This window comes from Acinonyx jubatus, chromosome E1 (assembly GCF_027475565.1).
Source record: "Acinonyx jubatus isolate Ajub_Pintada_27869175 chromosome E1, VMU_Ajub_asm_v1.0, whole genome shotgun sequence".
NCBI classification, from domain to species: domain Eukaryota; kingdom Metazoa; phylum Chordata; class Mammalia; order Carnivora; family Felidae; genus Acinonyx; species Acinonyx jubatus.
In genome coordinates this window covers 59,465,117-59,480,972 of record NC_069397.1, presented here as the reverse complement: position 1 = coordinate 59,480,972, position 15,856 = coordinate 59,465,117, and the positions used below count along the sequence as shown (strand labels likewise).

Here is a 15,856-nt window from a genome sequence, read left to right as displayed (position 1 = left end):
AGAATTGCAACTTCTTTTTGAGGGAGGACACTTAGTCCCCAGAATGAGACTGCTGGCCAGTGAGCAGCCCAGGGCAGCTAAGGGAGTGGCGGTCTGTCCTTCTAGGTCCCTTTGTGTTCCCAGTTTGTACTCACGGCTTTCTCAGGAGGGGAAACAGGGCACACCGTTCATCAGGGAATTCTGCCAACAAGGCTGTTTGTACTAGTTTGGCAATGCCCCTTCCCTCCCCCCATCCCATAAGACTGAGGAACCAGGCTGACACATAGCCATGGGGCATTTCCAATTGCCCACCACTCACTAGCAGCAGGCAGATCATGATTTACCTGGTGACCTCTCCTGTCTCCAGGCACTGCTTCACAAAACTCAGGAATTGACAGCAGTCTCCCAACCTGACCCCCAACTGTTTTGTGGCAGGGGCTGCACTCCTGAGACCCGGGAGCCTCTGGAGCAAGCGCACTCGCTCAGCACTGCTTTCTTCCTCTGCCTCCTGCAGAGGCGGTCCCTGCCCCTCAACTTGTGCTGCCATCTTGCTCAGAGTAGTAGATACTTGCTAAATGTTCAAAAGTATGTATCAACATTATGTGCTATGGTTCTTCCTTTTGAGCTGGGGCAGGGCATGGGCCTCTAGAGGCAACGACCTGGAAGTCGTTCTTTATTGGTTTGGGTGCCCCTCTGGAGGATTGCCTTCCCACTGATCCGAATCAAGGCTCCAGCTCTTGAAGCCCGCCATCATTCTGAAGTTTACCCTTCTTCTGAAAGGAAGAACATTCAGACCCAACACAAATTAGAGAGAAAAGTCGATTCAGTCTCCAGGAAGATGGGACTCAGAGGCAGGCCGGCGGGCCTCGCCCATTGAAACCCTGACAGCAGGCGCCAGGCTTGGGTGCAAGCGTGGGCGGGCAGCAGCGGGCAGTGCCACATGGAGGTGCACGGTAGGACCGGGCGGGGGGGGGGGGGAGTTTCGGGGTTGGGGGGGGGGGGAGAGGGGAATCCTGAGCAGACTACCAGACAGTCCGAGAGGCCCTGCACACCTGTGTCCCAGCCTGTGTCCTGTGCGTCCCAGCGCCTAGAGGGACGGGCTCGGCCCCTTCTTTCCCTCTCGTAAAAAGCACTGCCTCGGGCCTGTCCTAGGTCTATCGCGGGAGCCGCTGGCTTCCGAGACACCTGCAAGGACAAACGAAGCCCCCTGCGCCAGCACGTGGAGCCTGCATGTGGGAACAGACCGGGAGGGGTCCCCCTTGCTGCAGCGGCGAAGCAAAGAGTGTGGAGGGGACCAGCCGGGCGTCCCGGGGTCTCCAGGTATCCGGCGAGCCCAGGCCGCGGCCCCCGCCCGGCCCTGGCCGGCTCCGCCCCCTCCTCATCGCCCGAAGCCCCGGCCCCGCCCCTCGGGCAGCGCGGTCCCACCCCTCCGGGTTGCTAGGGGAAGTGACGTCACAGCGCGATGGCGGCGGCTCCTTCAGGCAGCTGAAGGGGGATTTAGGCCCGGAAGATCCGAGTCCATCCGCGGCGGGGAGAGGGCGAGCGGGGCCGGTGGGGGCCGGAGCAGGGGCGGCGGCGCTCGGACTGTCCCATCCGCCCCGTATTGAGGCGCTGGGAGCAGCCGGGCGGCCGGAAAGCGATGGTGAAAGCGGGGCCGTGAGGGGGGCGGAGCCGGCAGCCCGACCCGCCGTAGCGGCAGCAGCGGCGCCGCCTCCCCGAGCTCAGACCCAGGAAGCGGCCGGGAGGGCAAGAGCGAGCCGGATCCGCCGCCGTCGCCACCATGGAGCTCAGAGTCGGGAACAGGTACCGGCTGGGCCGGAAGATCGGTAGCGGCTCCTTCGGAGACATCTATCTCGGTGAGGCGCCCCTCCCCCCCCGAGCTCGGGCCGCCCCTCGACCAGCGTCCGCCCGGCCCACCCCCACCCCCACCCCGGTCCCCGGCCCCCGGCCCGGGATCCCGGACACCTCCGGATCCCGGAGCTCGCCCCGAGGACCCCAGGGCCCAGGACCGGCCCCCTCCGGCCCTCGTCCAGCTCCCGCCCCGGGGACCCCACCCCAGACCCCGCCCCGGGGACTCCCCTCTCCGGCCTGCGGCTGTGACCGGGACCCCTCTCCCCTCCCACCCGTCCGGTTCGTGCCCCCGCAGCTCCCCAGGCGGGTGTGCAGCGGCTGGAACTCTCGGCCTTCCGGTGGGGTCCGGCCCGTGCCCCCGGGGGCACCTGCCCAAACGTGCGCCCGGGGCCGCCGGGGAGCGGCCCTGGGCCTCGGCCCGAGACCGTGGCCGCTCGCTGCGGCCCGCCCGCCCGGTGTCGCGCCTGGGTGTCCCTCCGCAGGCAGACAAAGGCCGCCGGGCGGGTGCGCGGCCCCCTGTATCGTGTGCACGTGGGGGTGGGCACGGCGAAAGTCCAGGGCGCCGGTCCGAGGCTTCCGCGTCCCTCGGTGCCCTTTGCGACGACGCAGCCCTAGCCAACCGGCTCCTCTGGGTCTGGACCTTGGGCTACTCGGCCGCAGCACCCAGCCCGGGGTCGCCCCGGCGGGTCGGGTCCTCTGCCTGGTCCAGTGGTAGTGGAGTACATGTTGCGCATCCGCGTTCCGCCCAGGGTACCTGGACATAAACCAGAGTGGGATTCAGGTGAGTGTAGAGGAAGTCGGTGTTAAGATGCTGGCAGAATTAGAGGCAAATAAAGTAGCAGAGCTCTCTGTACTCGTGAGGTCGTCCTCTGGGCTGTTAAAAATCTCAAGATAGATTTGAAGAACATGTATGGGATTGGAAAGTTCTGGATCGCTTCAGATTTACAGTGGAGGAGTACACACATACACGTGTAGAATAGAAGGTTGGCCTCAGTCTGAAAGTCGGCAGTTTAAACATGACTTCCCCGCATCTCTCAGAGGAAGCGGGTGAGTGAACCCATGCCCCCTGGACGTGGCAGAGGAGCGCGTGCAGAGGGGTGTTGGTGTTGCGCAAGTTTGGGGTAGACACGTCCTGTTGTGCGGCCCCCGCCCGTGAACCTGTCAGAGGGGTCAGGCGTAGCTTCTGTCACTCACACTTCTGGTTCTGCTCTTCAGCAGCGGGCCCCATCCCTCCCTCTCGTCACCTGGAGAGGGTGCACCCCTAGGTTGACAAGTGTCAGGAGGCCACGCGTTAGTGCGCTTCATGACTGCTTGGGGTGCCTCCCTGCCCCACGCGGTACGGATGCCTTCCCGTCTGCCCTACTGGAGAAAAGACCCTCTGGGGACATTTCTCTCCAGCGGTCAGCCGCCTGCCTTCTCGGCAGGGTTCATTTAGGGAGAATTGCGGGTGAACGTGAGCCGTTTGCATCATTTATAGCGCAGTGAACTTTGGCCAAAGTGTTCACCTAGGACCTAGGAGCTGTACTGAAGTCCATTAGCGCCCGTACCCAGCATCGAGAAGTAGGTATTTTGAAACCGTGTGTCCTCTGGTTGAGACCTTGCTAGGCAGCTCTGTGCTTTGTGCAACTGGGTTCAGACCGTCAGAGCTCAGTGGGGAGCCCCGCTGCTTATTGCCTGTGGCGTCCCTCTGGGCCTCACCGTGTGTGGGCCACACCAGTAGCCCATGATGCACGGGTGAGGCTGACCCGTCCCCGAGGGGTCTGTCCTCGGTCTCCTCCGTGTGCCTTCTGAGACCGATGGACTGCGCCTCTCACACCCTTGCTCCCAGCGCCCAAATGGCCCATCCGTGAGGTACACTTAGGAGTTGTGTGCGTGGGGCTGGACACGACTGATCGTTGCCACCAGCCTCGGCTTTCGGCCCACACGGGTCCATTGAGGCTAAGCGCTCCTCCACCATGGAAAAGCGAGGTGATCTCGGTGTGTGAGTGAGCGATTCGTGGCTGGAAAGGCGGGTCTGAGGAAGCCCGCCCTCTCCCGTAGTTGGGGGTCAGAGATGGCTGCTCCAAAGACCACGGGGTGGGTTGCGCCATCCATACGTGGTTTCTTCCTGTTGAGGTAACTGATTAGGCATGACTTAAGGAATCAGGTCTTCACGTCTCAAAAACCATTATGGCCCACGGATTCTGGTGTGATTATAATTTAAATCGTTTGTCCTGTCATTTTGCTATTGATCAGAACACTCTTGACTCCTCCCTGTAGGTTCCTCTTGTTGTTAGCCTGGCGTGTGGGGTCTTGGATTTCCGCCTGGGACTTTCTGTGCTTTCAGATGTTTGAAACTGTGAGGAGGGGAGGCCGGCCATCTCTGCGCCTGCTGAGGTGACGTGCTCACGCAGCACTGCGCCCTGCCAGTTCTTCGGGTCCTTCCCACGGTTGCCCCTTTAAAGAGAGGCGGTATCTCGGGGCTGTTTCTCTGACGCCCGGCCTTCAGAAACTGTATGTACTTGAGCCGCCGTGGACCTCCAAATGTGCAGCCGGGTCCTCAGTCGACCTCTCCGGGCTTGCCACATCCCAGAGGCTCTTGGGAAGGGCGGGCCGGGCGTGAGGCGAAGCCTCCCCAGCACCACACCTGCCTCAGCTTTAGCCTCCACACGCTTTGGCCCCTCGCTGCTGGAGGCGACGTTTCTGAGGCACTGGACACCAGAAGCCCTTTCACTTGCTGGCAGTGCGCCCTTCTACCTCTGCTAGCATCTGCGAACAGAGGGGAACCATGTTGTTAACGTGGACCACGTGTTCTCGGGGTGACCGGCAGAGCTCGGGGACGAAGGGAGTGCGTGCAGGGACGTGCTAAAGCCAGGCTGCGTTCTGTTTGGCCAGTGTTCCACAGTGTCTGCGAGCCCCCTGTTCTGGACCGCGTTTGTCTTCGGGAGGCTGGCGGAAGTGTCCTCGGACCCCTCCCACCTCCTCCCCCTGCCATTCACGATTGGTGGAATGGAAGTTGTCTTCCTGCCTGTGTTGGCCTTTGTGTTCGACCCTGTCACTCCCACCAGTTTATCAGAGGACGGCCTCTCCTGCCTGTGTTACCTGTGTTACCCAGATGGGCTGTGCGGTCAGAGTCTTCGTGTACAGAAGCACCTTTCGAGAGCTAAAGCTTAATAGGCAGTCTTTGCATACGTGATTTTCATGTGTTCCCTCTCACTCTCCTTTCTCTTCAGGAGCACCGTGCAAGGATGTCTGGCACGCGGTAGGGGTTCCAGAGTGGTGGCTAGCTGGCCAGGAGAGAAGACCAGTTGTCTGCACTGGCTGAAGCTTTCCTGGTCACCGGCCTGCGTTCTTTAGGGTGGTGGCTTGAACTTGGGTGTCTCTGATGAGAAGCTGCGGTGCTGCATTGGCTGCCTTGTCAACATTTGCCCTGTGAGAGTGACCTTTGCCTGGCTGCCCAGAGGCCTCTCCCTATTTCTTCTTTGATACAGACCGTCCTCAGTGGGAGTTGGGCATAGGGACAGCTGTATCAGGACAGGGTCAGGTTTGGGGTTAGGTTCGCTTAATTCACCATCTGACTTTGCTTAACTTGAGAGATATGGTTTTGTTTCTTTACGACCACCGTTAAGCCAAGTCTAAGCCTGGAGAGGGGAAGTCTTGTCCCACTGGGTGGGGCTGTTTAGCTGCAGGAGTTGAGGTTGTTTGGGAGAGGAGACTGCTTAGTGTAAACAGACACCGTGGATTGCCTTGTGAATATGAAACACAGTGCTCAGTGACGGCTCTTAAATTCTCGTCCCCTTTCTAGAAGTACTTCTAAAAGTTAGTTGTGCTAAAGGACCAGGTTTTGTAATTTCCAGTCCTTCGTAGACCAGTACTTTTGTGAAGTAAGATTAAAATGTTGCAGGAATGTCACTTTGCCTTGAGAGCTCCTCAGGGTTCGCTCACTGCCTTGTATTGGTCCCTCACGGACTGGTGGTAGTTTGAGGACTAGACCTGGAGCAGCACTGCCAGTTGAAGCAGGAAGTGTGCCATCAGCTGTAGGAGGTGGGACAGGACTGCAGGGCTTTGGGGCTGTGGACTGGTGGACGTTGGTTTCGCCTGTGATGTTTGTTTCCCTTGGAAGGCACAGAACTTGAAGCTGGACTGCTCAGTACTTCCCCCCAATGGGCAGAGACCTCACAGGGAGGCAGCCGAGTGTATGCTGCTCTCACATTAATTGCAGAACCCGAGCCAAGCCTTTCTTTGGGCCATCAGACTCAGGACGACTTTCACAGTTGTGATCCTGGGGGAGGCTGGTTCTGTTGCTGCTGTGATCCTGGGGGAGGCTGGTTCTGTTGCTGCTGTGATCCTGGGGGAGGACTGTGTCTGTTCACTGTGATCCTGGGGGAGTCTGGTTGTTTGCTGCTGTGATCCTGGAGGAGGCTGGCTCTATTACTGGTGTGATCCTGCAGGAAGGCTGGCACCATGTTAGGAGGATGGAATTCATACCGTATTCCAGAGTTGCCTACGGCCATTTGTCTCTAAGACTGTCAGTATTGCTGCGTTGATGGCCAGACATTTGCATTATGAGCCACAATAGAGTGGAGCTAGAATGTTCTCTGCCTTCTTGAAGGTGCTAGTCTGGTTGATAGCCCGTGTGGGTCCAGGCTGTCTTGTCATTGAATACCTGCCTTGTGGCAAGGGTGACAGTGCTGATGGTTGGAGGTATAAGAGTGCTCTCGCTAAAGGCCCCACTGCTTGTGCTTTGGGGAACAGCGTTGCTGATGTAACCAGCACGCTGAGTCATCTTCTCTGTGTCTCCTGGGCTGGCGGGTTCAGCTCTGAGTCCAGGTCCTCACAGGAACTCCAGCACATCTCCCATTTGCACGGTACATTTACGATGAAGTCATTTCTCTTGCAATTGGACAGATGGTCACAAATGTGGAAGGAAGAACGAAGTGTATTACTTGTCTTCCTTCTGAGTGCCCACAAGAGTGTCTGTGGAATAGTGAACGAAGTTCTTAAATCTACAAGGGTCACTTGCAGTGATCAGATGGTGGTTATTTCCCCAGTTTGGGATCCAGGCCCACCAGGAGCACTGCACTTCTTGCGGCCGTCTAAGCAGACCCAGGGGGACTTTGGGGACTCTTGGGCGTTTACTGGACACATGAACAGCAGCAGGCAGCATTCCTACAGGCCAGTCATGGCTTTAGTGCTGGCCGATCTTATTCTGCCTTTGTTTAGGGATCTCAAGGTGCTTTGTAACCAGTAGTCCATTCCTCTGTGCAACTTTCTCGTGAGACAGACTGCACATCTTCCCACTAAACTCAGATGGAGAGAGAAACAGAGTCACTTGAGGACTGGCCAGATTCCTTGGTCCACCACCACGATCTCCGTGGGAAGAAAATGTCCCGGGTCTATTGAGCTGTTGGAACCAGTGTAGATAAACATACTACTGGGAAGGATTTATACTATGGACCCCCTTATCCGCAGGGAACACATTCCAGGACCCCCAGGGGATGCCCGAAACGGCAGACAGTACCGAACACTACGCATTCCACGTTTTTTCCTAGACGTACGCACCCACGATAATGTTTATAAGTTAAGCGCGGTAAGAGACTAGGATAACCGCTACTAAGAAAATAGAGCGATTATAGCCATATATTGTAAATAAAGTGCTGTGACTGTGGTCTCAACACAGCCTTACCGAGCTGTCTCCCCTTTCCTGTGATGCCGTGAGACAGAGAAATGCCTGCGTGAGGAGACGGAGGAGGTGGACGCTGTGGGTGTGTGACAGTAGGTCAGGAGGGGGACCGTGGGTTTCCAGACCTGCATGGAAAGGGGACACCTATACTTAGAAGGCACCTAGGGGAGAATCGGATGTATTCTGTTTGAGACTCTCCCTTTCTTGCCAGCTGAAGCCCCTTGAGGAAGGTTCTGCAGGTGCAGCTTGGCGCCAGAATGCTGTCATATTCACAGTCCCTTAAGCGAAGTAGAGCAGAGAGAGAACTTTTTTTTTTTTTTTTTTTAGTTTTATTTAAGTAATGTCTGCACTCAATGTGGCGCTGGAACTCGGAGACACCAAGAGTCACACGCTACTCCTACTGAGCCAGCCAGGCACCCCAGATAGAGAACATTTTTAGAGAAAAACTGAATTTGCCTTTAAACTCGTGGGCTGGTAATCGGGAGGTATTTGCAAATGTTTTGCCGGTTTTAGCATAAAACTAACAACAAGTATGTGACAAGTTCATGTTGCATAGGTGTAGTTTGGGCTCTGAGAACGAGTCTACCCTCTGGTATGGTGTCCGTGTTCAGTGGACATCCTGTTCCCCAGGAAGGGAGAGGTTGCTGGGTTCCTTGTGGGAACCGAGCCCCTGGAAAAGCACCCGAGTGTTTGGAGGTGTGTGCGGTTCGAAGCCCGGTCTGGGTGGACATAGCTGGGTGGGGGTTTGGTAAAAAGAAAGGCTCACACCCACCCACTTGTCCAAGCAGCGTGGAGAAACGGGGAGCACACAGTCACCCTGGAACTCCCCCCACTGCCTGGCCTTGGGAATGCGAGGGCCGAGCAACAGATAGACAGGGAGGTTTGGGGCAGGAAAGGTGGGAGCCCTGTGGGCAGAAGTGCACTGCCCTGTCCCCGGCTCTCCCATTGACACGGTCAGGTGGAGACATGGAAATGAGCGATGAAACACTAAGGGAGACTTCTATGCCCATCAAAAACTTCTGTTTAAACAGTGGAAGTAATGATTTTCCACAGGGGTTTGTTAACCACTGACCCCGTCAGTGGTAGAAAGCAGAGCAGAGGGTCTGTAGTGTGTTGTAGCATTGCTTTAGGTGGTGGACACCAGATTATTAATGTTTGTGATTTTCTTTCTTTGCCAAGGTACGGACATTGCTGCAGGAGAAGAAGTTGCCATCAAGCTTGAATGTGTCAAAACCAAACACCCTCAGCTCCACATTGAGAGCAAAATCTACAAAATGATGCAGGGAGGAGGTATGCCCTTTACCTGTTCAAAAGAAAACCAGGGTTGTATTTGATGAGAGAGAATGCGTCGTGAATCAGAGCCTCTGGTGTATTCGGGGAAGGGAGGAGAAGGTTCATGTGGCTTCCTTCAGACCCTGAGGCCTGCAGAGGGCCTCACTCAACGTAGAGCATGATTTCGCGCTTTTCCTTAGCTTCACGTCAGCCGATAGTGTCTTCGGACTCCGGGTTCATGCGAATTGTGATTTTTCAGACACAGATTGTTGGGTGTACTGCCTCAGTCACATGCTTTGCCCCCAGTTTTGGGGGAGTCCCTTCAAATGCTCCTGAGTGAAGTGGAGTTTGAACTCAGTGAACTCTGTGATCCCCTCCAGCTCAATTACTGTCACAATCCTGTGAAACCTCTCAGACCTGAGGGTGCCCGATGTCTGGTTTCCGAGTCTTTTGGAATTCTCTGGACTTCAGAATAGTTTGGCTAATGGAGCAAGAGGGGATCTTATTGGGGGTCTCAGTCCCGAAGACACTGCAGCATTGGGAAGGACATAACCACGCTCCACCTCAAGGAGCCCCCCCCCCCCCATCCCCGGCAGCAGGGCTCTGTGTGTAGAGAGTGGAGGTGCTGCGTCCCCTTCGGAAATCCTTCACAGTGGATGCCTCCATGGTACTTTCATAGTTTGGGTGTTCTTGGCACTTTGCCAAGTGAAAACTTCAGAGTCTGAATTCGCTTTTTTGTCAGGGGAACAGTGGGGGTTGGCGATTCCACTCTGGCATGTCCCCTCCCTCCCCTGAAATCTGTGCTGCTACGAGCAACTGACGTTTCTTGCTTTACGCAGGAGCAGGTGTCTCTTTAGCAGCAACACACATGGACCCGCAGGACCCATCGCAGATGGGGCCCTTTCTTGGGACCAGAGGAGGCTGTGGGCTCTTGAGTGGTACCCGGGGGTGAAAATCGCCCCTTGTTGGCCTCAGGGAGTGGTCAGCAGAGGACCCAGATGGCATGGCTGCTCCCTGGCCATCCTCAGCAGAGGGTAGGCTCCTCAGGTATCAGGGATGGTCTGTACCATTTCGAAGGTGGTGAGAATGAGGTGACTCGGGACGTGGCCTTCATGGCTGGGGAGAGTCTGGTGCTGGAGGTTGAATAAAGCCGCCTCCCAGCTTAAAAGCCTGGTTGAATGTTAAGGAGCAGTATCTCTGTGAGCTGGAGGGCCAGAGGGCAGCAGGGAAGAAATCAGTTGGCTGACGCCCCAGACAGGAGTCGGTTAAGGGGCTGAGACTGTAAACAGAGAAGAGCTCATTTTGTTCAGCATGGGGCTTCTCCATCCCCGCACCGTGGCCTCTGTCGTGGGACTAGGTGCCCAGGCTGCAGCACTGCAGCTCATTTTGAAACCTGGACTTTAAGATTTGAAGGACCACTTGCTTTCTTAGTCTCCCTGTCCACCTTCTCTCGGGTCCTAGAAATCTGGGACCATCTCCCCATCTGGCCATCCCCCACACGTAGATGAGTTTTATTCCTTTTTTTTTTTTTTTTTTTTTTTGTTAATTTATTTTGAGTGTGTGAGAGCATGAATGGGGGAGGGGCAGAGAGCTTGAGAGAGAGAGAGAGAGAGAGAGAGAGAGAGACACAATCAAGTAGGCTTCGCGATGTCAGCCAGAGCCCGATGCAGGGCTCAGTCTCACCAACCAAGAGATCATGACCTTGAGCTGGTATCGAAAGTCGGATGCTTAATGGATTGAGCCACCAGGCTCCCCTACTCCTTTTTCAAATGTGCACTTGGTAGATATTATCAAGGTGTTTAAAAGACAAAACAAAGTGTAAAATGTCAGTTTTGGAAAACAGCTGATGTCCCGGAAGGCAGAGTGCATGGTGCCGGTGGTGTTCTGTGCCTCTCTCCTAAACAGGACGAAGCTAGGGCCGCAGAGAGAAGATGCAGGAATCCGCTTTGCTGCCAGTTAGCCTTCTGCGTCACCCCTCATGTGAGCGCACATCGCTTTGTCGTGGTGGAGGGACAGCAAGCATCTGTGATTATGGCTCTTCTTACCTGCTTTGAACACTGCATTCTGGGCGTATTCGCACGTGGTCGATACTGACGGCATCATAGGAGGAAGCTCGAAGCTACACGGCTGTCTTGCACTCTCCAGCTTGCTGTACAGGGTCGTCTGGACCCTGCCCGGACCATGGTGGTGGTGGTGTGCCTGGCTAGGGAGAGCTTAGGGACGGCTGCCTTCAGGCCGGCAGGCTGCCTGGGGGCGGAGTCGGCCTCACTTCCAGACGCTGGCGCGTTTGCCGCCACGACAGTCCTGTATGGTGGGTGTCACCAGCCTCGTGTCACGAATGAAGAAACATAGACCACTGCGGAACTTTCCAGAGGATAGAGATTTGAACCTGAGCGTTGTCGCACCCAGGCCACTGCCGCACAGCAGCTCTGCCTCTGGGGAGGTGTGCGCGGTCCTCCCTGGCAGTCAGCGGTCCAAGTGCGCCCCAGAGGCTTCCGCCTTCCCCACACCTGATCGCGGTGATGGATTAAAAAGTTGCAGTGGCAGAAATCTTGATTAGTTGTGTTGGCGAGTGACTTGGGTAGACACCAGGTTCTTCTCAAAATGCAGCAGACTGACTGCCTGGCAGAACCTAGATATTAAGTGGCTTCAGACCGCTCCCTTCTTTGGTAACCCCTCAGCAGAGAACGTTCGTTTAGTCCCCAGCTGCTTCTGGTCAAGGCTCGGGAGGGTGTGGCGTGTGGGTGCGAGCGAAGCTTGGGCCGGCGGTGAGGGTGAGCAAGCACCCCGGCGCAGGAGAGGCGTGCGGCTTCCCCAAGTTCACTTCTCTTGTCGTCTGCCCGTCCGCGTCCGGGCCAGTGCCTGTGCTTCGTTTTGGACAGTCACCATCTTTCTATTAACGAGTGTTTCACAATAGCAGAGAGCACATGGAACATGCGGGGATTGATACTAAAGTTAATGCCTGTAACTCCCACCTGCTTGAGAGGCAGCGGGGCCTCCCTGGGTACCATGTGCCCACCCCCGGTGCACTTGGAGGGGAGGCCGCGGCCCAAGCTTCTCCCCCAACATCCCTGCCTAGTTTGTTTCTAAATCTGTGTTTCTTTCACCCCACAAGAAATTTGTTTTTAAAAATCTAATAACTTTGTCTAGAAATGTGGGGCAGTTTTGTTTACGGTTGTGTTGGGCTTGAGTTGCAAAAAACTTCGTGAAAATTTGTATTGGCATTAATGTTGAATACTAGAACTTCTCGCAGGTAGAAACAGAAGGCATTTACCTGTCCCTGTCCCCTCACTTTTCCCCCCAAGCGTATGTTCTGGTAGCTTTGGACCCCATCGAGCGTTGAAGACCACACATAGCTACACCAGGCGGCCCGTTTCCCATCCAGATGGCACAGGGGTGGGGGCAGCATGTTCTGGCCCTGCTGTTCTAGCCCCACCGGCCTTGCTTGCTTCTGCGTGGGCTCCCAACAGCGGCATGCGATTTCAGATTTCTGATGTCACAGAGGAACAGTCTGGGGACACGCAGTGGGGACTGCCACGCGAATGGCCGTGTGGCTGACTGCTTCCTGGGGCCTCACCGCTCGGTTTCCAGTCTGCTCAGGACATAGCAGGCTACATTTTCGAGCCAGAGGACTCTTGAGAGCAAGGGTGCTCTGCTTTCTACCGCATTTTTTCTGCTCCCTGACGCTGTGGTGGCAAGACGTGCTGGTGTCAACCGCCAGTGAAGAAAAGTGCCGCCATCGGGACACCCCGTCAACGTGAACGGGCCGTGGTCCCTGACACCCGTCTTCTGACCCACGCAGTCTTTGAATGTACGCGGTCCGGTCGTCGTGTGCTCTACAACTTTCCCTTGACCCCGCGTGCTCCCCAGACACCCCCGAGCCACCACAGCCGCAGGTCGGTGAAGTCACGTCTCCGTAAGCTGCTTCTCTCCTGCTTTGGGCATCCCGCGCTTGGGGACGGTGCCTCGAGGACATTCAGTCCCTGTTTCCTGGGAATGGCATTATGCATCATGGAGCAGGCCTGCAGGGTGGCCCCAGGTGCCGCGTGTGCCCACGGGGATGTGCTCCTGGACGGTTGGGTGCTCAGGGCTCCCCTCCTGCCTGCCTGGCGTCTGGGCTTCTGTCGGAGCCATGTCGTCTTTGGTCTCCCCTTCCCCCTTTCTCTCTGATGTGGTATGGCGTGTCCTCACTAGCACGGAAGGCAAGGGGGACGTTAAAGAACAAGAATGGGAGAGGAAGAAATAAAACTTATTATTTGTAAAGGAAACCCAAAAAGACACATTAGAGATAGGCTGGGTAACTCGCTTGCCCTGTAGGACTTACAGTCCGTTCATTCCACCAACAGCAGTTACAAGATGTAACATTTTCCCCTACATGCCAGTAAGTCTTTTTTTATTCGTTGTGTTTTTCCAGGGGAAGGGGAGGGTCAGTGCCTGTGTTATGCAAAGGGGGAGGTACTGGTGTGGCAAAACCGTCACATCCCTACCCTCTAGGGATGGGGGTCACTGAACCTGGAGGCTCAGCCTCCTGCAATTCAGGAACAAGAGGAGGGAGCCTGGGAGAGGACAGGTAGGCACATATGTCCCTCCTTCCCCAGAAAGTCAAGATTCCACAGAAAGCTTTGGTTTCCTGCATTAAACACGGAGTTACATTCACCCATCTCCTAAACAGTCCTGTGGCCCCTCTGACATACATGTCCTGACAGGGACACTCCTGAGGGACTTGGAAATCCAGTCTTCCCTTCTTGGTCTCCCAGCCCCTCTTCCTTCCTTCCTTCCTTCCTTCCTTCCTTCCTTTCTTTCTTTCTTTCTTTCTTTCTTTCTTTCTTTCTTTCTTTCCTTCTTTTCTTTCTCTCTCTCTCTCTCTCTCTTTCTCTCTTTCTCTCTTTTTCTTTTTTTTAATGTTTGTTTGTTTTAGAGACAGAGACAGACCATGAGTGAGGGAGGGGCAGAGAGAGAGGGAAACACAGAATCCAAAGCAGGCGGATTCAAACCCATGAACTGCCAGATCATGACCTGAGCTGAAGCCGGACCCCCGACCGACTGAGCCACCCAGGTGCCCTTCCCAGCCCCACTTTCTGCATGGGAGCTCATCCCCCTCCCCCCCCCCCCCGCCACGTGTCTTCCATAGGATTAGAGACTAAAGTAGGAAAGAAGGTTCAATCCTTCTGAATACAGCAGTGTATTTGGCATGAATCACGTCAAACATCAGTCTTGACTCGGGATTGGGAACAAGGAATGGCATCTTCTGGCTTCTTCAGAATTTTGCATAAATCACTTAAGAGTTATGGAATCACCCCAGAAATTAAATGTGTGGTGTTTAAGCTTTTTGGTGGGAGTGGGGTACAGAGGAAGGAATAGGGTAGGAGTTAAGTTTTCAGGACAGAAGATCTGGCCCAAAATAGGAAGTAGGGGAAGGGGACACCAAGAAAGGATGGATGGCTCAAGACCCCCCCCCCCCCCACCACTTGCACACACACTCTAAGAAGGGGTCCCTCAAGCCTGTGTTTGAGATCATTTGCCTGGTGCAGAGCCTTTTGTCAGGTCATCTGGCTGTTTTTCTCTCAATACAAAAAGAAGTTTGTAAACCATAAAACCCCAGAAGAATACGGAGAAAGAGCAACTTGTTATGTTTACCCAAGTCAGGCCGCCTCTTGATCACTCAGCTGGCAGCTCGTGAGTCCTATGGGCCTGGCAGACACAGCGATCTTAAGGGGGTGGCCAGGACCAGGATGATACGTGGCTCCCCCAGTGCGCTCCATCGCACGCACCACCATGGCCCTGTCCACTGCTGCACCAGGACAGGATGCCGGCCCTGGACACCACAGTCTCTGGAAGCCGAGGCAGGAAAGCCCAGCATTATTCAAGGATAAAGATTTGGGGCCTTCATCTGGCACCCCAGGGCAGCTCAGGCTCTCTTACAACCTGTCATGACCAACTTGAATTTTTTCAAACACACATGAACTGTTGTGCTGGTAGGCCTGGCCCGAGCCAGTGAAGGATCTGGTAGGGGAAGGGAGTCAAGGTCCTATGATCGGAGGTCCTGAGTAGGAACCCTTCGTCACGGGTATAGACCAGCCTCCCCTAGCCTTGGCTTCCTCTCAGTGCCTTCTCCTGACCCCTCTGCATCGCCTTTCCTGTTCAGACTGATTGCTGATCTTCTAGGAGGAAGAGATCAAGTCACGGGGCAGCCCGGTTAAAAACTCGTCGCCCATGAAGGTGGAGGGGTTTCAAGAGGACCCTGGCAGAGGAGCCCACTCTAACTGGTAAAAGGAAGGTGGCTCCTGTGCTCTGCCAGCAGTTGTCTGTCCTGGTGGGACGGCAGAGCGCATTCCTGCTGTGCGGTCCTGCGGCCGCTCCTGCCCGACACTGCTCTTTGCCCTGAGAGCCCGGCGCAGGAAGGAGGGCGTCACCTGGAAACACAAGACCGGGATGTTTGCATTAAGAGCGGAGTTAAAGTGCGCAAGACCGTCTTGCGTACGTAGCCAGGGCAGCTGAAATCCGGAGACCACGGGGCCCAGGGCACAGTTCTCTAGGAGCGTGAGAAGTGACACGGTGCGTCCCGGACAGTGGCGTGTGTGAGCTCACACCTCTGCCCCTCCTTTCCCACAGCGCACTGAGCGGTGTTCCCTGGGCGGGTACGCCCGGTTCTCGATCCCTTCACCTGTTCATGGCGTCCGGGCTGGTTCCAGGTATCGGGCATTCCAAAGATGCTGCAAACGTTTGTGTAGGTGCTCAGGTGGACAGTCACTTCCTTCTCTCATGGGTGAGTGTCTAGGGGTGGAGTGGCCGAATCAGAAGGAGGCCAGAGCTTTTCCTTTTGAATAAACCTCCAGCTGCTTTCCAGTGGCTGTTCCCTTACGCTCCCGCCAGCAGTAACCAGGGCTTTATGGTTGGTGTCTTTCAGTTTGCCTGGGTCATCTGTCATCCGAGTTCCTGAATTTACTGGCATAAAGCTGTTTATGATGGTTCTCTATTAGCCTTTTCGTGTGTGCGGAGGCCTCTTGCTGATATTGGTAATTTGTGCCTTTTCTGTTTTTCCCTGAGCAGTCTGAGTAGAAGTTTATCAAAAATATTTTCAAAGAAACAGCT

At 55.5% G+C, this 15,856-nt stretch overlaps 1 protein-coding gene across 5 annotated transcripts in view; it reads left to right on the top strand.

Moving 5' to 3' along the window:
* Positions 1-1,534: 1,534 nt before the first annotated feature.
* Positions 1,535-15,856, top strand: part of CSNK1D (casein kinase 1 delta) — a 33,034-nt gene continuing 18,712 nt past the window's right edge. Inside the window, exons 1-2 of one of the 5 annotated variants that reach the window (XM_027052370.2) lie at positions 1,535-1,835; positions 8,672-8,782. In XM_027052370.2, the coding sequence (XP_026908171.2) occupies positions 1,760-1,835; positions 8,672-8,782 (187 nt within the window). In that variant the 5' untranslated portion in view covers positions 1,535-1,759. Of the gene's footprint in view, positions 1,836-2,118; positions 2,612-8,671; positions 8,783-15,856 lie in introns of those variants that run through there. The other 4 variants (XM_027052375.2, XM_027052376.2, XM_027052377.2 and 1 more) reach the window with 4 other exon arrangements.